This window comes from Schistocerca americana, chromosome X, assembly GCF_021461395.2.
Source record: "Schistocerca americana isolate TAMUIC-IGC-003095 chromosome X, iqSchAmer2.1, whole genome shotgun sequence".
NCBI lineage: Eukaryota > Metazoa > Arthropoda > Insecta > Orthoptera > Acrididae > Schistocerca > Schistocerca americana.
In genome coordinates, this window is record NC_060130.1 from 413379184 (window position 1) to 413403764 (window position 24581).

Below are 24581 nucleotides of genomic sequence, written 5' to 3' on the forward strand. Positions count from 1 at the left end.
AGCCTGTCCAAAATCCTCATATTGCATAATACCTGAGAAATATACTTGTGCTTGTTTTCAAATCCTACTGTTCATTCTGTCAGATCCTATGCTATAAATCATTAGAAAAAACATTGTGCTTTGGAGAGATCTTTAGTGTGATACATTAGTTAAAATGCATCTTTTCATATTACACAATTATAAACTTAAAACCACAAAATACGGCCCTTTAGCTGTGTAAACACAGAAATCAGCATAGTGCCTCATTGTTCCATATCTTCCAATCACTCAGGCTATTCACCTGACAGAATAGTAAAAATAATATTTAGTAAATACTGTGATAAACGTTCACAGCATTCTAGTTTACAGCCAGAAATATGTTTGTGAGACATTTGTCCTGCACTGTGATTGCTTGATAGAAGCAAACCAAACAGGTGCCATATTGATTTATGTGTTTCTCAAGCTGAAATGTTGTGTTTGGTGGTTTTTGTGTTTGTACTTATCTCTCACAAAAATGGAAACTAATTATTGTGCAGAATTAAAGCTCTTCCCAAAATGCATTATTTTTGGTACAATTTGCTGCATAAAAGTTTTTGGTAATATAATGTTTGTGGTTAAAACTGTTAGATCTACTCCAAGTTAAAACAATTTGAAGATGGATTCATTATCATTAGAAATGGAATTTTTAATGATGAAACTAGCAACTGTTGTAAAACATGAAGAAAAGTACTTCAAGCAGAGGCGAAGAAAACAGTGAAACGCATTGAACTGCACCTTAGACCAGCCTGCCAACTTTTATGACCACAGATACATGCAAGTCTGTGTTCACATTGGTAGATTCCTGTTCCAACAAAAGGATGATAATGATGAACTCTATTAATGATGAGATGGCAAACAGCCTGTTATGTATACCTGAAATGACAGGTCTCTTCAGTTTACATAGTCTGAAGGGATACAAAGCCCTTAATAATTTAGTGAAATAACAACTTTTCTGCCAGCAGTTTGTAGTAAAGGCAGTTTGGCTTCCAGTCTCAAACGTAGACCCTGAGTGGCAGTTTTCACACCATACAGGGTGTCTCATTTAACAAGGCCATCCCAAATAACTTTTTGTTCATAAAAGAAGTGAAAAATGTATCAAGCAAATGTTTAGCTACCGAGTGGATATTAAACAGAATGATCGACTTTCTTGTAACCTTGTTTGTTATGAAGATATAAATAGCAATATATCTTTTTGAAATAGTACTGTGTATTTGTTATTCAATAATCCATTTTCTCTCCTCAAGACCTGCTCAGAAACACATCACATTGTACAATACATGTAAACATGACATTATTAAAAACATAACGCAAAACATATTTGCCGGCCGGAGTGGCCGTGCGGTTCTAGGCGCTACAGTCTGGACCCGAGCGACCGCTACGGTCGCAGGTTCGAATCCTGCCTCGGGCATGGCTGTGTGATGTCCTTAGGTTAGTTAGGTTTAATTAGTTCTAAGTTCTAGGCAACTGATGACCTAAGATGTTAAGTCGCATAGCGCTCAGAGCCAAAACTTATTTTGACTCTCCATAACAATGCGCAGTGAAGGTACCCAGGATAATGTAACTTATCCACTCTTTAATTAATTTTGTTGACATTTTATCATACCTGTTTTGATTTTAAAAATTTTATGATGGTCTTTAGTTATTCTGATGTAGTGATGGTCATATTTATATTGATCAGGTTATTTGTTATGTCTGGTCTCAAGTATTCCATGGCACAATATTCAAGACTGACAAACTCAGTCTGAAGACTGGTTTGGTGCAGCTCTCTACACTAGTCTGTCCTGTGCAAGCTACTTCATCTCTGCAGAATCACTGCAACCTATATCTATCTGAGTCTGCTCACTGTTGTCAAGCCTTGCTCTCCCTCTATGGTTCCCTCTCCCCTCTCCCTGCCCCACCCAAAGAAGTCACATATACATATACAACTCCCCTCCATTTCTAGACTGATGACCGATGATTCATTGATGCCTCACTATATGCCCTATTAACTGTTTCCTTCTTTTTGTCAACTTGTGCCACAAGTTTCTTTTCTCCCCAGTTGATCTAGTACTACCATGTAAGTCAGCCTATCTGTCTACCTAATATTCATCCTTCTCCTGTAACACCACATTGAAAAAACTGCTATTCTCTTTTTGTCTGAAGCATTTATTATTCACGTTTCACTTCAGTATAAGACCACATTCTAGACTAGTGGCAGTCAATCTGGTCCATATTACCTACTTGGCATTCGAGCTTTTATGGGGGTTGGTAGGTTGTAGGGGTTTGAAAAACATTTTCATTATTTTTCCATAAAATTTTGACAGAGAGCATTTGGTAAGGAATTATTACTATATGCTTTAACTTACTCTGCTTTATAAATTTATAAACTGAAGCAACTTATGTACTTCATAAATCACCATTACTCTGGAAACAGTGTGCAGTTAGAAAATTTTACTACTAGTAAAGATACATAAGTGGGTGGTAGGTGAAGAAAGGTTGACTACCCCTGCTGTAGATGAATACCTTCAGAAAATACTTTCTAAGACTTAAGTGCATCTATACTTCTGTATAAAGATAAGTTGTTGTTTAACATTTTTAACAAAAATATCAAAAAGTTCTCGACCACTTTACTTCAGATTTTTACACAATTCTGTAGTAAACATTTGGATGGCCACAGGGTTGTATATACAGGGTGAAGCACCTAAAACTTGCACTACAAAAATTGCAGCAATGGAAAGTGTTATTGATGTGCAATTTTCACAGAGTGGATTGCTAGCCAGGGGTTCATTTTCTTGGACAATCAACAGATTGCAGTAATACTTAGAAAATATATTTTTGTGCAAACTCACATTTTGTAAATGTAGCAATGATTATGGACATTAACAAATTAAAATATAAATTAGAATGTCAGTGGTGTTTGTTGCTGTCTTCTAGTGTGAGTCATGTACGAGACATCATACTTTGAAAAGTTTTTACACTGACACTTGCTTGTGGTATTCAGTCTGCCTAGTGGCTAGGTATGATGTTATTGCGGTGTCTAGGAAGCCTGTTTACTAGGTTTGCTAGACAAACATTCAAACAAATCATATTAATGAGTCTTATTACAAAAAAGAAATTTACAATACTTACCTTTTACAATTACACAGATGTGTTGCAAGCAAAGGGCAACCTATAAAACAAGCAATCTTCTTCAGGATAAACAATTTGATGTTTGAGTTACATAGAGTGTACAAGCGAAGTAAATAGCGTTGATGCTGCTACCCTAGTTGCTAATGTTGCAGCTACTATCGAACTGGGCCATCACCAGTTGGCACCGTGCTTATGTCCTCTTCACATAGGGGCCGCTGCTGTTGCATTGTCTTCCTGGATAGGGGTCAGTCAGCGTGCAGTTGGCTGACTTCTTCTCACAGCCATCTCTTCTCTATCATTCCTGACTGACGTGCCGGCGCTTCACTTTATGCCGTAATATTTATGTTTGCTTACAGTCTGCTTGAGTGTACTGCAACCTGCTAGTCAGTTAGTGTGTAACAGTCCAAGCAGCAGTTTGTGAGTGGATGATGGGCTTTAACAATGCAGAAAAGCCACCATTATCATGTTTATGGAGAGGTAGGAAGAATGCAGTTTGTTCTTGTGTGGGGTATGTGGCAAGATATCCCAATAGACATCAACCATCTTGGCAATTATTTCTCAACCTCTTAAACCAGTTACATGAAAGTGATAGTGTAACACCTAGACAACATAACAGAAGGAAAGAAGTGATGACAGAAGAGGGGGAAATTAATGTTCTTGCTGCTATTGCAGTTACTCCACATGTAAGCTTCCACACAATAATATGAGAAAGTGACATGAATCAAGAAAGTGTCGTATGCATTTTCCATTGACATGAGTTCCATCCCTACCCCGTCACTCCCCATGAAGAGTTGCATGAAAACAATGGTGAGCATCGTGTTAACTTCTGTAGATGGGGGTTAAGACAGAATACTCCAGATGTATCATGTATTTTGTTTAGTGCTGAAGCCACATTTACCAATCATGGCCAGATAAACTGACAAAACATGAACTATTGGTGTGTTGAAAAATCCTAATTGGCTTTGTCACGTGGAATGTTGGTGTCCATGGGGTGTAAACATGTGGTGTGGGATAATGAACCTTCAGCTCATAGGTCTGTTTTTCATAGATGGAACACTAACATGCACAGATATTGCAGCCCACTAATAGACTTTCATCCAGGGATGCTAGAAACTGTTCCTCTACAGACTAGGAGGAACCTGTGGTACCAGCATGATGGCTGTCCACCCCATAGTGCACAAAATACTACAGCAGATCTTCGATTGGATGCAGAGGACCTGTTTCGTGGCCTATTCCCTGAACATTGCAGATTGTATTCAAAATGACCACTGGCAGCAGCAGTATATGCTTCCAGTGTGGTACGGAATGACTGCTGCTCATGTGCTAGCATTTCAGCGGAGATGTCTCAGCAGGCTGCAGTAATATGTCATTGCATATCATTGGGTGTAGTTGGTATGTCCTCGTGGGTACCATCTTTCAGCTTTCCCCACAGAAACAAGTCTGCAGACACCAAATCCAGGGAACAGGCTGGCCAAGGTACAGGTCCTCTGTGTCCAATCCAACGATTTGGAAACAATACATGCTGTAGTACTTTGTGCACTATGGGGTAGACATCCACCATGTTGGTACCGCAGGCTCCTTCTAGTCTGCATAGGAATATCTTCTACCATCTGTGGAAGATGGTCTGTTAGGAGACTGTGATACTTGTGCAGGTTCAGTGTTCTGTCTATGAAAAATTGCCCTATGAGTTGATGGTTCACTATCCCACAACACACATTTACACTCCATGGAAGCTGAAATTTGACCTGATGAAACCAGTGGGGATTCTCAACAGACCAATAGTGGATATTTTGGCAATTTACCTGGCCCTGACTGGTAAATGTGGCTTCCTCACTAGGCAAGATGCAGGAAACATCTGGAGTATTCTCCTGATTCTCGTAATCATTTCCATGCAGCTCTTCATGGAGAGAGATGTGATAGGGCTGAAGAATGTGTCAATGGAGACTATGTAGGACATTTGCTTGTCTCATGCCACTTCCTCATGTGACTTCACAGGAGCTAACAAGCAAGTCAACTGCAACATCACCAAGGAAATTAATTTCCCCCTCAGCTGAAATCAGTTGTTTCCTTCTGTTATGTATGTAGGTGTTACACTAGCACTTTCATGTAACTGGTTGGAGAGGTTGATAAATAATTGACAAGATGGTTGATGTCTATTGGGATATCTTGCCACATATACCATACAAGGGTGAACTGCTTTCTTCCTACACTTTCCGTACACCATGATAATGGTGGCTTTTCTGCATTGGTAAAGCCCATCATCCACTCACAACCTACTACTTGGGCTGTCACACACTAACTGAGCAGCAAGTTGCAATGCACTCAAGGAACACACAAGCACAATGTAAGCAAACATACCAAAATCATACCTGACAACTATGCATGTTGAATGGCATAAAACAATGTCTGGGAACTTCTGTAACTGTGGTATCTCATAAAAGACGCACGCTAGAATCCTTCAGCAAACACCATTGACATTCTAATTTACCCTACTTTTACTTTGTTAATGTCAGTACTTTATAAGTATTATTACAATCTGTGCATTCGCTAACAATAAGTGCCTCGGACTACCAATCTATTCTAAGAAAACCATACATCAACAGCACTTTCCATTTCCACAATATTTGCAGTTCAAGTTTTATGTGATTCACCCTGTGTATATATAATGGGGAAATGTCATTGCCAAAAATCTCAAAAAGTTGTTGAGTTTTTAAGAAACTTTTTACAGCTAAGATTGCATTTGAAACTGTTCTTTTATGGACTTGTTTCAACAGGTGAGACTGTCATCTTCAGAAATTTAAAAACATTTTTGGTTCTATGTCATGATCCAGTATACATTCATTACTCATACCATGTTAACATTTTAACGGAGAGTGTATTGCACATTTTAATGGAGAGTATATTGCACATTCCACACAGATTTGTCAAAACTAGTTTGACTTGCACTATGTATTTACAGTGAGAAGGTTCCAAAATGTACTTTGCGTGTCATGTAAATCTAAACTTTGGCATAAATTTTCACTTTTACTATATAATGTAAATTTTAACAACTTACAAGCATCAGAGGAGTGTTACATTTGTGGACGTGCCAAGTTCCACAAGGTGCATTTTAGAGGTGTATGTTCATACTTGTGACAAAACTGTTTGCAATTTTATTTACAAAGCAGAAACATTGTTAGCAAAATTCTCAAAACATGCTTTACTGTTTTACATCAAATTTTTACACGATACACTGATAAATATATAAAAGGCAAGAGTTATTAGCAAAAATCTCAAGATGTTCTTTACTTCAGATGATATTCTAATAAGCATTCAGATGGATATAGGCTTTTTATTTTTTAAACTACAATGTACAGATTTTTCTGTTTAAACTGACAGCAAGAAAGAAAATGTTATGTTGTGCTGTGAAAATGTACAGTTTCATTTCCTATCTCACAGTCAATTTTAATTATGATAGCAGGACATTCAAACTATTAGCCAAGCTGCTTCTCCCACATATATTCTTTCTTGTTGTACATAATTTTACACAAAAATTGTATACACAACAACATGCTGTTTTGTTTTCTTCCTTGCAGTCAGTTATAAAAGGAAACAGGAAAGTTGTATTAATCACAGACTTTGTAATCTCACCAGTTTGCAGATTAAAACTGTGTGAAATGCTGTCATTGAAGCCACCATCCTCACAGATCCAGCTGTTGGAGAAGTCCCTCTCATACCCTATATAACAAATATCCCAATATATTTAGCCATTCACTTTAAGTGACTTCTGTCCCCAATCAAGGGTACATTAGAAATAACAATGAACAAAGCCCAAGATCGAAGAGAGGGAGGGAAAAAGAGATGACAGAGAGGGGACGGGGGGCAGGGGAGGAAACAGAAATAGAGAGGGGAAGGAGGAGATGGACAGAGAGTGGGGAGAAGGAGATGTATAGAAATAGGGGGAGGAGGAAATCAGGAAGTATATCCAATTCCTGTTCATCTGTGGCTTGTGAAGTGTTGCCAGGTGTGCTGGTATCATATGTTGACAGTTTTCTCTTTTACAGGTATACAATTCTTGCTATTTCTAATCTGCATTTTATATCCTCTCTGCATTGCCATTCTTCACTTATTTTGCTGTCCATATAGCAAAATCCATGTGCTACTTTGAGTGTCTTATTTCCTAATCTAATTCCTTTAGAATCACCAGATTTTAAATGACTACATTCTATTACCTTTGTTTCACTTTGATTGATGTTCATCTTATAATCTCTTTTCAAGAAGCTTTCCATTCCATTCAACTATCCTTTCAAGTTCTTTGCCATTGCTTGCAGAATTATAAAGCCATCTTCACACCTCAATGTTTTAATTTACTGCTTGTTCAGTTTATAGATTGAATAACATTAGGGGTAAGGTCATAACTTTGTCTGGATTCTGTATGAGCTGTAGATAACTGTTTGCTCTGTATATTTTATCCTTGCTATCTTGACAGTTTCAAAGAGTTTATTTCAGTCAACTTTGTAAAAAGGTTTCTCTTAGTCATCAAATTCTATAATTTTTTTTTTCCTTTTTTTGCCCTGCCTTCAAAGATAATCATAGGGTCAGTATTGCCCCATGTGCTTCTATTTGCCCCATGTGCTTCTATATTTCTCTGGAACCCAAACTCATCTTCCCCAAGCCTTTCTTATATGACATTTTCCATTCTTTTGTTAGTAATTTGTGTAAGTATTTTGCATCCATGACTGATTAAACCAATGGTTCTGTAATATTCACACCTGTTAGCACCCATCTTTTTCAGAAATAGATGTATTACTTTCTAATTGAAGTCTGAGAATATCTGAAAACTTCCAATGTCTCTTCTGCTTATACTACTTTCTTTCATGATTCTTAAACCAAGAGTAGCGATAATTAAACTATGCTCTGTGCAAAATTCCACCAGTGTACTTCTCCTTTCATTTCTCTCTCCACTCCACATTCTCTTACAGTTTTTCCTTCTCTGAATAACAAAATTGGCGAGTAAGTGACAGGCACACACAAAAGAGGAAGGAGACTTGCTAGCTTTCACAATCAATCCTTTGTTGAGCAGGTGTACACACCATGGCTGGCTGGGGTGGCTGAGCGGTTCTAGGCGCTACAGTCTGGAACCACACGACTGCTACGGTCGCAGGTTCGAATCCTGCCTCGGGCATGGATGTGTGTGATTTCCTTAGGTTAATTAGGTTTAACTAGTTCTACGTTCTAGGGGACTGATGACCTCAGAAGTTAAGTCCCATAGTGCTCAGACCCATTTTGTAAACACACACACACACACACACACACACACACACACACACAGACACACACACACACACACTTGTGCCAAAGGATTTATTCCAAAAGCTAGCAAGTTTTCTTTTCCTTTTGTGTGTGTCTCTCTGCAGCTCAACACTTTTGCTATTTAGTGACTGTTCTCCTTTACACCTAAATTACTTACTTCATACTAGACTTTTCGTACCCATTTATTTTTGCTTCTCTTCATTTTCATACTACCAGATTCCGGTTGCTCATTACAATTAAATTCTAGTTTCCCATAACTACCTTTTCTTATTATGTCATATGTTATTTCAGTGTCTTCTTCATCTGTGGAGGCACTAGGAATGTAAATTTGTTCTACTATGTTGGCCTTATATCTGTCTTGTTTTCGACAATGCATTCACTGTGCTGTTCATAGTAGTTTACTCCCATTCCTGTTTTCTTGTTAATTATTAGAACTATACTTTTGTTACCCATATTTGACTTTGTGTTGATAATTCTCCAGTTAACTTTCCAGTAACAAACAGACAAAGCCTGTTAAAAAAATGATGCAACATTCATAATTTCGTGCCAGTTGTGTGTTGGAGTGAAATGCAGTTGGGATCCCTGCACATGCATGTGTTTAATGTGTAACTGCCAAAAGTTTGATTGTTGTATATCTGTTAGTCATTGTTCAGTGCTGTATTGAGTAGAATGTTGTGTCATACAGTTTGTGAATTTGGAGATAGCAGGGTTAGAGAAGCAATGCGTCTGCATTTAATTTTGCATTCAGCTTATGAAAACCTTTACAGAGAGAAAGCATATGGTGATGATTGCATAAGCCACACTTGGTGTTACGAATGGTTCACAGGGTTTAAAAATGCCAGGATGGAAGTTAAAGATAACCCCCATTCAGGATGCCCTTCGACATTTACCAATGATGCTCATGTTGGAAATGTCAACGAAATTGTTCACACCAATCGAAGACTGACTGTCCAAGAGATTGCAGAAAAATGTTACATTTCGGTTGGATTATGTCATGCAATCCTGAGAGTGCATCTTTGAATGCATCAATACCACCAAGTTCGTCCTGTGCCTCATGAGTCAAGACTAGAAAGACCTTTGCCTCACAATCTGTGAAAAGCTTTTGGATTACGCAAATGAGAGCGAGATGTCCTTAAGAGAATCATAACTGGTGATGAGGTGTGGGTTGGTGGTTATAATGCTGAAACCATGGTTCAATCTTCTCAATGGGCCAGGAAAGGTTCTCCAAGACCAAGAAAAGCTCATCAGGTCAGGAGAAATGTGAAAGTCATGCTGATAGTTTTCTTTGATTTTGAAGGATTAGTTTATCAGGAATTTGTGCCACAGGGACAAACTGTAAATCAATCATACTGTCAACATGTGCTGTGATGCCTGTGAGAAAACGTAAGAGAAACTGTTGATTACTGATCACGTATTATAATTTTGTTCATTATATGTGTCTACATATGGCTGTTTTGGAGCAAATAACTACTGTAGTTGGTAAAGGTCCCAGACTGATGAACAATATTCAAGAATTGGTCAAATGAGTGCCTTGTAATAATCTTACTGACTGAAATGAATTCTTACTGGAAGGAATTTTAAGAAAATCTGTATTAAAATCACTAACAACCACTGTGCCTTTGGTCTACTGTGCTGTTAAATACGTTAATAGAGTGTGCAAGTGATTTATGAACACATTAAAATTTCCTATAGGTGCTCAGAATATGCTCACTATTCTAAAGGATGATGTCACATGATGTTCAGAGATGCATATTATGTCAACTGAGTTTCATGACTCTTAACACATTGATGCAAAAAGTAGTTCATAAATTTTATTCCCCAGCCCTAAAATATTCTGACACAGATATGATAGTTGACATTGTGAGCTGATTAAAATATAATGTGATGGAAAACAGTTTCTTGTTATTGCTGAAAATTGTCAGTAAGGAGGTGTTTGCACAGATATGGTATGCTTGAATAACACTGCTTGGTTACTTCATCTACACTTCCATTTCCATCTACATCTATATCAGTACTCTGCAAGCCGTATGACAGTTTGTGGTGATGGGTATGTTGGGTGATACTAACTGATCCCCCATTCCCTGTTCCACTTGTGAATGGGACAGGGGATGAATGGTTGTTGGTAAGCCTGTTTATTAGCGCTAACTTCTTGAATTTTCTCTTCCCGATCATTCCGTGAGATGTATGTGACATGAGGGCTCTTTCAAAACTTCAGTAGTAAACCTCTTCATGCTGCACAATACTTCTCATGCAGCATCTGCCAGTGGAGTTTGTTGCACCAACTACATAGTCCTGTGATGCAATATGCCAGTCTTCACTGGATCTTCTCTTTCTCTTCTATTAGTGACACCTGGTAAAGGTCCCAGATTGATGGACAATACTCAAGAACTGGTCAAGTGAGTGCCTTGTAAGCTACTTCTTTTGTGGATAGTTTACATTTCCGTAAAATTTTTCCTGTGAATCTCAGTCTGGCATCTGCTGCTTTTACAACTACTGTATTTGTTTCATGTGATCATTCCACTTAAAGTTGCTGTCGATAGTTACTCCTAGATATTTTGTGGTAGATACTGTTTCCAGCAATTTGTCATCAGTAGTGTAGTTGTGCAGTAGTAGATTTATTTTCTTATGTATGTGCAATATATTATATTTATTTACTTTCAGGGTTAACTACTAGAACCTGCACAATTTATCAGTCCTATGTAGGTCAATCTGAGGCTTTCTACTAGATCATTTACATACATTGTAAACAGGTATGGTCGTACCACGCTGTGGGGTACTCCAGAAATTACTTTTACATCTGTCAATTTTGTTCTGGAAGAGTGACTTGTTGAGTTCTATCAGCAGGGAAGTCTTCAATCCAGTCACAAATCTGGCCAATACTCGGTACATTCATATTTTTTTCACTAAACGGCAATGTGGGATGGCATTAAATGCCTTCCTAAAGTCAAGGAACATGGCATTAACCTGAATGCCACTGTCTATGGTGTTGTGGATCTCATGGAGGACCAGAGCAACATGACTTTTGCAAGATGTCTGTGTGCAGAATCCATCTCAATTTTTACAGAGGAGATTATTTCTTTCTCCCCACAGTAACCTAAAAAGTCATCACTGGTGAAATCTTTGACACATTTATCCTAAATACACTATTGTTTGTCATGGAACAGTACTAGGTTTAAAAAACTGCTGCCCTTGTTCTCTGGTGAATTTGTTACTATCTCATCCTGCTACAGCTGATCTACACCACTGGCATGAAACTACATAACAACAAAATTTTATTTCTCCGTACTGCCTTCCTTGCATTCGTATTTTTGCAAATCTTACTAAAAGTTTGTTTTACCCTCTCTACCTTTCTACACCTACATCTGCTTGAGGTTCATCCATTTTTAACTGTAGTTATCGCTCAAAGTAATCTTTTCACATTCGACACAAAGCTGGCTGTTCCTTCTGTCACTTGACGCTACTTCTTACCTCTCTGTAGCCTTGTCTCTTCTTAACCTGTCCAGATCCTTCCAGCCTAATATCTTATAAAATTCAGTCTAAAGGACAGCAGTCTTACATACCTGTTTTTCATCTTTGCATCTTTACTGCAAATTCTTCAAAATCACTGAAGCGTTTCATTTTACCTCAGTGAAAAAAACTACATAATCCATCACACCATACCCCATAACTAACAATTCCACTGAAACCAGGCACTTTTCAGTCTTAATTAGGCTTACTGTATGCCTGGACAGTCCTGATTTTTTAGTGCTGTCTGGGGTAATATCTGTGGTTATAAAAATATCGGTTGTTTGAAAATCTTATAGCTGACAAGGAATTTTTTTTAAAAATTTTGTATCTATATATTTCACATCAGGTTTTTAGTCATTCTTTTACTGCCTTGCCTCTGTCAGCTAACATTGGAGCAACTGCTGACATTGATGGGGACACGTGGCTATCACTTTGACCACAACTATTCACTTACTGTTAATCATTTGGTAACACAACAGGAATAGTCTTTGCAGTGTTTTTGTGTGTGAAGTAACCCCTCTACGCGTTTTGATCATTCTATCTGTATTTGTTTTCTGTCCCACCATTTAGCAATGGGCAAAAGAAAGCGAGTGGTTAATATTAACCTCCAACAGAAATGCTGATTTTTCACCGTGATGTTATTCAGTCTGTATATTGAGCAAGCAGTAAAGGAAACAAAAGAAAAATTGGGAGTTGGAATTAAAACCCATGGAGAAGAAATAAAAACTTTGAGGTTCACCGATGACATTGTAATTCTGTCAGAGACAACAAAGGACCTGGAAGAGCAGCTGAACGGAATGGACTGTTTCTTAAAAGGAGGGTATAAGATGAACATCAACAAAAGCAAAATGAGAATAATGGAATGTAGTCGAATTAAATCTGGTGATCCTGTGGGAATTAGATTAGGGAATGAGACGCTTAAAGTAGTAAATGAGTTTTGCTATTTGGGGAGCAAAATAACTGATGATGGTCAAAGTAGAGAGGATATAAAATGTAGACTGGCAATGGCAAGGAAAGTGTTTCTGAAGAAGAGAAATTTGTTAACATCGAGTATAGGTTTAAGTGTCAGGAAGTCGTTTCTGAAAGTATTTGTATGGAGTGTAGCCATGTATGGAAGTGAAATGTGCATGATAAATAGTTTAGACAAGAAGAGAATAGAAGCTTTCGAAATGTGGTGCTACAGAAGAATGCTGAAGATTAGATGGGTAGATCACATAACTAATGAGGAGGTATTGAACAGAATTGGAGAGAAGAGAAATTTGTGGGACAACTTGACCAGAAGAAGGGATCGGTTGGTAGGGCATATTCTGAGGCATCAAGGGATCACCAATTTAGTATTGGAGGGCAGCGTGGAGAGTAAAAATCGTAGAGGGAGACCAAGAAATGAATACACTAAACAGATTCAGAAGGATGTAGGTTGCAGTAGGTACCTGGAGATGAAGAACCTTGCACAGGATAGAGTAGCATGGAGAGGTGCATCAAACCAGTCTCTGGACTGAAGACCACAACAATATTGACAGTAGCAATGAATTTGTGTATTGCTCACTATGTACTGGAGAACTGTCTGTTGCACATAAAGGAAGGGTGATATTAGACTTGTACATAAAGGAAAAGGTGATATTAGACCACACAAAAATATCTAAACATAGGAGTTGTATTACTGCTACTGCTTCACCAAACATAAGATATCTTTTGAAGTAAAAAATGTGAATAAAACTTATTTGGTTGTGCTGCTAAAGAGGCTACATTTTAATACCACATCACTAGACATGAAATGAGTTTCAAAACATCCGACTGCAGATCTAAACTGGTTAAAAAGCTATATGACCCAAAATTTTCATCTGAGTCAGTTATTGTAAATGTTATTTCACAGTTTATATTTCATTATGTGTTCCAGTCTTTGGAAAATAATTATGTTACAGGAATGATGAATAGTTGAAACAGAAGTGAAGTAAGACCTGTTCTGGTCATTAGGCAAACTCAAACAATGGAAAGTCCAGATTATAATGTCAACTATATTATGGAAAGGATAGATTGCTACTCACCATAAAGATGACATGCTGAGTTGCAGGCCGCCACAATGAGAAGACTGTTGCACATTGAGTTCTCAGCTAAAGACTTCATCAGAAAGGAAAACACACATACATTCACACGAGCAGCCATACCTCATACACTTATGACCACTATCTCCATCCGCAGCAGCATGAAGATTTTGAAGCCTGCATGATAGTGGGGTGTCGTTTGTAAGTTTAGAGCCTGGGGCGTATAAAAACTGTGGCCTTCCATCTGAACTTTTACAGGTTGTGCTCATATCAATTGAGCTATCCTAGGTGTAACTTGCAACCTACAGTTAGAGATCTAATTCTGCCTGTAACACTCTGTTACTTTCCAAACTTAATAGATGCTGTCTGGCATTCTGTGATGGACATGTTCCTGGAAGGAAGCATTTTATGGAGAACTGGTTCATCCAAAATGCTGTGAAGCTTTTGTGAAGTTTGGAAAGTAGCAGAGGGCTACTAACAGGACTGAAGCTGTGAGGGCTGATTATGAGCTGTACCTGCGATGCACAGTTGGTAAAAGCACTGTTGACAAAAGGCAATGTTCTGGGTTTTAGTACCAGTCTGGCACACAGCTTTGATCTGCCAGGAAATTTCAGATATGCACTTTTACACACATAGTAGTCACAGCAGCCAATGGAACTCTCTAAAAAATAGTAGCTGAACTCTGTGTTGCAAAAAATCTGAATAGTTCTGTTACAATGCGTGACTGTATATTGTATACCAAGTGCAGCGTGATATGAAACGTCATTTCACTGCACAGACCTATTGTGATCATTCATGCATTCACATGCCTGAGAAGGCCAAGTCATAGTTCTAATAGTTAGATGTATTTGAGAGGAGTTGCATCTTGAACTTACATTTCTCTTTCAGTCATTAAAATACATTGCAAAATATAAGTTTTATACAGGAGTCATCAGTGCATGAAATTTGAAGCAGTGGATAAAAGGAGTATGTACCATGACTAAAAAGGTTCTGGAAATACCATATACACTGTATTGAGAACGTGTTTTAGGATAATGCAACAGATTCTTTTATAGATACAGAGAGCAATAATGCACCCTGTATTGAGCTTCACTGTTGCAAGGTGTAGCCATTATAGTGACTCATCAATGATCTCAGCAGAGTAGGCAGATATTGGAACAAAGTCCTATCAGTATGTTGTGCACAGCTGCAGACTGGTAGTTAACTGTGGAATACACTTCTATCTAGGTGGGAATGACCAGAGGATCAGTTTGAAAAGCATCCTGTCCTGTTACCAAAGACAAGAACAGAACAAACTATCCACTCCTTATCACACTTTTCCTTTACTACGTTCCAAGGAGAAATGAGTCATCTTCACACAGTTCCCATATCATGAAACAACGTACAAGCCATAGACTTCATCCCTTGGCCTGTAGTATTACCTACACTTTTTCCCCAGGAGACAATGTGTAGGATGAAATTTGACATATGCTGCAGAATAAAAAGCCATTGCACTATATTTTGGAACTCTGTGCTATGACTCAAGGCACTTGACTTATCATATGATGTCATCAAATGTCACTATGACCTACTGACACATTGCTTCATATGCTGTTTCCAAATTTAAACTTGTAACAATACCTACCGATGTTATGAATCCTATCTTCAGTTCAAAATTTAATTCCTTTTGGAAGTGCCCTTCCAGATTCAGCTATTTTAGCCATTTTGTCCCTAAAAGTATACAGGATGATTCAAAAAGAATACCATAACTCTTAAAATCTGTATTTAATCAAAGAAACATGATGGAAGTGTGGGTAATTAATTAATAGTACTTAAAAAGTCTGTCTCAGTCAAAAACAAGTTCATAAATGTTCAATATGATCCCCTCCAGACACTCGAGTGGCATCAACCCAATACTCGAACTCATTCCACACTCTCTGTAGCATCTCTGGTGCAATAGTTTGGATAGCTGCAGTTATTCCTTCTTTTACTTCCTCAGTGTTACCTGGTAGAGGTGGTCAAAACACCATATCTTTAACGTACCCCATAGAAAAAAATCACAGGAGTTGAGGTAAGGGTTTCTTGGAGGCCAATGATGGAGTGCTCTGTCACAAGCTGCCAGGCAGCTGATCCAATGCTGTGGGTATCTTTTGTTCAAATAGGTATGGACAGATAAGTGCCAATGGGGTGGTGCCCCATCCTGCTGGAATATGAACTGACGTGCCTCTTCTTTGAGCTGAGCCAACAGCCATTCCTGCAACATTTCCAGATATGTCAGTGCCCCATCATCAGATGTTGTGCCGACTGACTGTGTGAAATGTTGCTTCATTACTTCAAAATGAACTGGCCTCTGTTTCCATTTGCTCAAGGACAAACTTGTAGGATTCAATTCTTTTCACCTTATCAGCTTTGGAAAGGGCTTGAACCAACTGTAGGTGATAAGGGTTCATTACTAACTTTTACCTTAGGAATTTCCAAATGGTCATTGTAGAATTTGCAGGGCCAAAATTTTCTTCATTCGTATGCGGCTGTCTGGAAACTTTCCCTTTGCACAAACACCTTTTCTTTGTGAATTATTTAGATCAGCATACAATACACCATATATTAGGAGGTTCAACACGATACTTGGTTCAAAATGCATGCTGAACAGTTGTTGTCTATTCACTTCTGCCACACTTGATGACATGAAAAGCTTTTCGTTGAGCAGTCACCATCTTTGCACCGACAACAGAAATGAAGGGTACATGATGAACAGTGCTCCTAGTGACCAAATGGGCAACCAACTGAAACTTCAAGCATCCTTCAATCGACATAAAAGAGACCAAACTGACATACCACAAATCAAAAATAACAGTGCAGGATATGTCAAATATACAGTGCAGGCCACATTAAGAATACAAGGCTATTGATACAGATAGTGCAACACAATGTACAAGGTAACCTACATAACCATGGTGCTTAAAATCTCCAGTAACAGAAAAGTCAGAATTACTAGTAAACATCATAAAAAACTGCATATACATAGCTGCAGAATTACATATTAGGTACAAAGCTGAGGAACAATGTAGTATGTACAGTTCGTTGAAAGGAAAGTAGAACGTAGCTCTGAAAACATTATGCAACATCTCCCAGTTGACATGATACACAACCTTCAAGATGAGGAGACAAGATGTTCTACATATACCTTACACAAACATGACCAAATATGACAGCCTACTACAGTGGAGACCACCGCAGATATTGTAAATAGTTGCTGAGTGTCCCTTTATGTTTATGTTCAGTCTGATCATTGAGGCTACTATCTAGATGCTGCAACTTACACTTCATGATTTCTAACTCTTAAAAAAAACTTAAGGATCAGTTCTTTTGATTGTACATACAAGATTTCTAAGCCCTCATTAATGTTACACAAGCTGTTCATATTAGTTACCCAATGCACCACTAGAGCTGACTGAGGATTATGAGTGGCATCACGTTCTCTGAGCCTAGTTTGAAGTATGTGCAGATTGTATATAATTAAAGATTCATCCATAACCTTGTATTTTGAAAATTAACTACTCTTTATTTTTGTCATATCTTCTACTAATATGTTTAATTTATAACATGTCAGTTTGGGCTCTTTTATATTTTATACAATGGTTTTATTATTTTCTTTCTTGACAATTTTATTATCCCTTTTTATTATTTTTTGACAATTGCATCATGTATTGCGTGTTGTGACTTTGTTTGCCCTGTATCAGTTGTATCTCAGTTAATGCCATTCAAACAGTAATATGACTTTAGTGCTATTAGTTGTGGGTGACATTTGGGAGACAATATGGGGGTACGACCATGTTGCTAGCAATGATCTCTTTGGTTCTCCCTACTGCCCTTGGTATTAGTTCTGGGGGTGGACACTTTATGACGTACATGTGTACCAGGGCATCTCATTGCAGTTCACATGGTCATCTATGGACCAGTTTTGCAGGGTATCCACGACATACGGCAGACATTAATGTGATCTGCCACTTTTGAGGTTCACATTTTGGCATTATATGGCATTTATGCTTTCATTTTACTTTCTTAAGTCAATGCCAGATATTTGATCATTCACAGTTGGTTCACAGGTTACATTAGGCAGGCAATCAGTGCTTATTTGTTGATACATTCAGAGTTTTTTCCGTTAGGCACCATTTATGTAGTGTGTTACTTGTTAACTCAGAGAACCCTTTTGTGCCTCACTTGCATCGGACATCACATACTACTTAATAAAAATGCTGGATTTTTTTACATGGCTGGTACGATTTCTCATATGCAATCAAGACATGACCTGATGGTCACATTTTTACGGACCTGTTTAATTGATTCATTTTATATAGTATCCCTCTTAGTTTCTTCTTCTTCTTCTCTCTCTCTCTCTCTCTCTCTCTCTCTCTTTTTCCACCTCAAGATGGGATTTACATCCTGAAACCTAGAGTGTCTCTATGATTTTGTCCCAATAAAAGCAGATGTATTCATATGAAAAGCTTCATATCAGTCCAAGTTGCAGAGAATGCAAACATGACAATATTTAAAATCTAGTCCTTATTCATGTTTCATATTAAAACACCCAAAGATAAATAATTTTGTCCTTAATGGCAATAATAATAATTGTCATCATTGCTAATACCATCATTAAGGACAAAATTATTTATCATGTGTGTTTTAATATAGAATGTGAAGGAAGGACTAGATTTTAAATCTCTGTGACTTGGACTGATTTAAATATTTTTATGATAAATACATCTGCTTCAGTTTTACTAGACAAACCCTTTATTTGGATAAAATCATAAGTATATCTATAAATGATTATATTAATTGGAAACTGACATCAGTCTCTTTCTGTTTGAGTTCAATTCCTAACAACTTACTAGCTTCACAGTTCCCAAAGAATATTTTTTCTCAGTATTTTGTAAACAGTTGTTAACATTGTGCTTGTTATTTAGTTATTGATTTTCTGTAAGTGTAAGAATAATTTTTTACAAAGTTTTTCACAATATGGTCAGCTTATGTCAGATCGTTAAATTCTTAATATCAGTGTAGCTGTTTGTAGTGACAACTTACATGTGTCATAACATACTCCGTTCATGTCAGTTCTTCAGAGCAGGAAACAGTTGCAGGAGAATGGAAAGGGGGCTAGCCACTCAGAATCCACATCAATTGGTACCCATCTTATCTGAGGACGAAAAGACTCCTCTGACTTTTTTGGTGTGTGTCAACACTCACAATTTTGAAATATCCTTCCTTTAATGTGAAGCATCAAGCAGCCTGTAGTTTTTCATTACTTCATTTCAAACTGCATGTGCCTGTCCACATCCCAGGAACCTTATTATTCATAATGTGGCATATTTGCAGTAGATGCTAATGGAATATTTTTCTGTTACAGTGTTTGCCAGATACCTATTTCGATGGAAAATATTTTCAAGATTTGTGGAAGAAGATGTCCTTAGGGTTTGATATAAAATCACTCATCAATCACCGGGTAATGTTTAGTTTTTTATTTTGGGTTTTAATTATTTGAAATGGTACATGTTTTAATTAACTCAATACCATATTTCCATCCGTATCAATCTTTCCTGTTCCTTTGTTGCAGGATGATTACAAAGCACAGTACTTGCAAGTCAAAGAGTTTCTCACAAAGCAAAATGCAAATCTTGAAATGTCTACTTTCTAAAAAAAGAAATGTGTATATTACTGTAATTGCGAGAAAAATAAGGAAGATGTTCTTGAATACAAATAAGAAGTGAAACATGCAGTGGATTGCCCAGACTTCAAATTCAGTATTTGGAGGTTCAGACGTCAGTGAATCCTTTTTCTGACACTTATCACATCTCAGGCATTGCATTTTTATATGTGAAAAATATTAATGTCCGCCTCACATTCTCCTTCTACCAGATAATATTATTTTACCTGACATTCGTTACATGTAGTGAAATCCATTGTCAGTGACTAATTTCTTCAACCAGCCTTTTTACACTTTCTTCAAAAATATGTGCATGTATCTGATGTAGAATATATTTTCATTGTGTTTCATCATGTTTCACACTTGCTCCTAAACTGTGAGTGAAAATACCTATATCATATTATTTCTCAGGAAGAAACTGTTTTCAGCAGTACAATTTCAATCATGTGAAAATGGGCCAGTGTATATTTAACCTACATGTGATCAACTTTTGAAATATAATCTGATATTAATATTTGACCTGTTGTGTTACATAGAATATTGTTTGGATTATGTATCATGTTTTAGACATAGGTAGACCAATAGACTTCAGGCCCATAATGGAATATGGCATCTCTAAAATATGAAACTTGTTAACATTTGTGTTATGTTAACTATTATTTAACTGCGACAATGTACCTTATTTTGAACAAATCAGTACGTTATAATGATGTAACTAATTGTGTTAGAAGGCTTAATTTTTTTCTCACCCTTGCATCAGTACTAGCCATGTAGCAACACTTTCTGTGTTAAATAAAATCTTACAACACACTTGAAATTTTAAAAATAATGGTACTGTGACATCTTATTGGAGAAAAAAACTTTTTACAAGTTGCAGATATTATAATTTTATGGTTATTTTAAGACTTCCTACCTCTCCAAACTGTAAAAAAATGTTGCAGCATTGCTTTCTGCAACAAATCATAAACGCCCAGATCGCATAATAATTGAAGGGTCATTCCATGTCACACTGCCAAATTTCAGAACATTTTCCTGCTTAACCATCAAAGATTTGGATGAAATTTGATGTAGATATTCATGTAAGTCTCCGATGAACATTTAACAGTAATCAAAGCAGTACTGGCTAAGATATAGTCACATGTTTGACTCCATGCATGACTTTGAGCAGGGTGACCATGAATTTCTGGTGAATTTTAATTTGGCCAAGTTGTACAACTGTAAACGTTAATAATGAAAAGAATTTTACAAGCCATATTTAGCCAGAAAATTGTAGTCAAAATAGCCCAAAAACATCGGCACTTGAAGAAATTTCAAATGTGTATCGTAAAATTCTTTTCATTATTATTCTAAAATGAGCACTTAGTTGTACAAACTGGCCCAATTCATTTCATCCAACAAATTATTGCCTGAGATATAACAGCTCAAAGTCGATAGAAGTTCACACTCGCTCTGCTCAAAGTCGCGCATGGAGTTAAGCAAGTGACTATGTCCTGTCCAGTATTGCTTTGATGAATGTTAAACTTTACCAATGTATATCAGGGATATGTGAGAATGTTCACATAATTTTGTTTTTCAAAATCAGTGATGGTCAAGCAGGAAGACCTAAGTTAGTTGACATGGAATGTCCCAGGTAAAACTACATCATTCCAGAGACATTTCAAGTCTTAAACATCGAATATGGCCATTGCTTCAGTCTGCATATATGCATAGTAGATTTTTAGGACTTGAAAAGTTCTCTGGAACCGTACAGTTTCATTTGATTGAAGCACCTATGTCTGAGTTTAGGCAGGATCCTCTGTTTTATTCAATGCTGAGGATGGAGAGCCTCTACAATGCTGCTTGACTGTGGGAGGAGTACCAGCAGGGCTGAGGTATGAGTAGGACTTTGGCTTGAGGAGGGAGGTAGTCTGTGCGGTTGTGCAAAGCCACTGTGCCAGGGTGACATAGTGATTTGCACATCTGCCTAGAGAACAGAAGACCCTAGTCAAATGTGCACAAGTAAGTGGACGGCCATTAACTGACAAGAGTTCCCTGCCAAAGGCAGTAGTCAGTTAATATGATTTTTATGTGATCTGGGCTAAAAGTAATGACTACAAGCATTAGTGCAGAACATAGGTACAGTAGATAACACCTTTTACATGGTCACTTAAACAGTGATTCTTCATGGCTTAGTAAGTGTCATCATTCACCATTTTCTATAGTGTGTGGTAAAAGAAATGACAAATCTTGGTGTTTTATAAATGTCAGTCCATGACTAATCTTACCAATTACAGTATTATGTCTAGGATCTGAATAACAGATCCTTGAAAAGCTTTAACTTGTATTATATCATATCATAATCATGGACAGATTATGGTTGTGTATTTAAAACAATTAATTGCAATGCAAATATATGTGCCAATTGGAAACAAGTAATTAAGACAGCCATGCATGAAATTGTTGTATCAAATATCTGTACCTTAATGTTTATTAAAATACATCATATACCTTGTATGTATGTAGTAATTGATGTTTTGATGTTGTAGTGTGCCAGCACATGTAGTATGACTAAGTCAAGTAAATTTTAGTGTCTTGATGTTATTTTATGGATATATTTATTTCTTACATGTAGGTGTAGATATAGATGTAGACTGCTGAATATTATTTAAATTCACTCTCAGTCAAGCCTGCAGTATTCTTGTGCAACACTGTTTATCACTCTATACTTTAATGTTCAGATTATGTTGGTAAAGGTAACAGCGATTTACCATGGGACCACTTTACATTTATGTATGAGCCTACTAATAGAAATGACGAGATCACAGTCATAATACTGTAGTAAAGTAATTGTTTTGAAGTTATCAGTGAACAACATGGGTCCTGTATGAACAAGTTTATAATCTGAAAACCAACTCATAAATTTATAGCAAGGACCAGTTTAAGACCAAGGCAACACATATAGTAAAGTGGCAGATGAACCTACACCAAAATCACAGAAGGAAATAATTGTTAGGTTAGTTATCTGCTCCAGTTATTTGCTATATGTCCCACTGTTCAGTTTGTGTACAGATCTGCACTACCTGCTCTACGCATTCAACACCATACTGCATTCCTGCTCCATGTTAGTTAGCTCTTAACATTTATACGGTATGATTTATTAAAAAAAAAGTTGTTTCTTAATAGGAATGAACACTGAAAGTCATGTCTGGTGTATAAAATTAGTTGGTGTTTGCATCTCTGTTACTTTTATGATATTAGTTGTGATAACAAGAAGAAATTGTGCACCCATTGTTTGATCCTTACTGGGTGGAATGTCTGTTTTATCTTTGACTTTATCTGCAAAGTGTGTATTTTATATGAATATGTAACATTTGAATATTTCTAATAATATAACACACAGGGCAAAAATTTGTCCGTAGCAACATTTTGATATTTATTGAGTCTTTTCAACTTAAAATCAGAAAAAAATGCTTCCTACAATTTACTGCCTTTATGTTGCTATGCTTCATGTGTGTGAAATGGAATTTCTATGACACACAGTAGTTATCAATGCTCTGTTGTTGTTATGTGGTCATACAATTTTTGTTTTACAAGGTATGTCATTTTGTGAAAATGAATTGTGTTAACACAGTTATTCTGTACCTACAAATGAAGGCAGCAGCATGATATAAGGATTTAGGATAGTAATTCTGGAAGCCCCATGGATCTTACTTTTACATTCCCACTTATATACTCCTACTTCTGTGTACCTGAGTGTGAGGAACAAATTTTCATGTAACATCTGATTCTATAAATTCTGTCCTGCAGAGCTGATCTAACTTGTCAGACTGTTTAATGTAGTTTGCATTTACAGTTTACTGTAAAAATATTTTGTGTATGTCTAGTCTAGTATGACAGAAAGACACTTACTGTAAACATATTTTGTGTATGTCTAATCTAGTATAACAGAAACAAACATACTGTAAACATATTTTGTGTATGTCTAGTCTAGTATAACAGAAAGAAACTCATTGTCATTTGCTTCAGCAATGTTGATTGGTGTTCTGTGTAGGTGTGCTCTATAATTAATGTGTACATTGCTTTAATGATTTTCTAAAATGTATTTTACATTTTTTGTTCATCCTGTAGTCTAGATCAACAATTAAAAGATAACTTTTGTGTTAGAAAATGTAGCTCAGTGTTTTCTGTTTTGTTAACATGTGAGAACAATTGACATCAGCTATGAATTCAAAAATATGGAAAGCTGTAATGAATGTCATATATTTAATAAAAGTCAGTGGATGTTTAAACAGCATATTGGAACTATACTGATGATCCAAAACATTATCTTTGTGTATGTCTAGTCTAGTATAGCAGAAAGAAACTCATTATCATTTGCTTCAGCAATGTTGATTAGTGTTCTGTGTTGGTGTGCTCTATGGCTAATGTGTCCAATACTTTAATGATTTCCAAAACTTATTTTACATTGTCTTTGTTCATCCTCTAGTGTAGATCAACAATGAAAGGATAAATAAATTTTATTTTAGAAAATGTAGCTCAGTGTTTTGTGTAATTTTAACATGTGAGAACAATTTCCAGCTTCTATGAATTCAAAAAATGAAAAGTTGTAATTAATGTCATATAATTAATAAAATCAGTGGATGTTTAAACAGCATATTGGAACTATACTGATGATCCAAAATGGTATTACCAGCTGCTTAGCAGAGAGTCTGTTCATCCCTTGAATGCAATATAGTAGTGAATCAGCATCACCTGGATTTGACAAGTCTGTGGTAGATTTCTTTATGTATATGTCACCAGATACACATGTCACATGCCACACAATTCCTGGTGGTTTGTGGGTGTGGTGCTAGTAGCTGTTCAGGTGAATTTGGTGGCCAAGATACGAACATGTGTTCACTATTACTCTCTTCAAAAAATTGTAGCATGATTCTGACATGGACAGTTATCCAGAC

General features: G+C 36.8%; 1 protein-coding gene across 2 annotated transcripts in view; it reads left to right on the forward strand.

The window, feature by feature from the left end:
- Positions 1–24125, forward strand: part of LOC124556838 (constitutive coactivator of peroxisome proliferator-activated receptor gamma-like) — a 721776-nt gene extending 697651 nt beyond the window's left edge. For both annotated transcript variants that reach the window (XM_047130855.1, XM_047130854.1), the window contains 2 exons: positions 19351–19446; positions 19558–24125. In XM_047130855.1, coding sequence (XP_046986811.1) covers positions 19351–19446; positions 19558–19638 — 177 coding nt within the window. In that variant the 3' untranslated portion in view covers positions 19639–24125. The remainder of the gene's footprint in view (positions 1–19350; positions 19447–19557) is intronic.
- Positions 24126–24581: the final 456 nt, after the last annotated feature.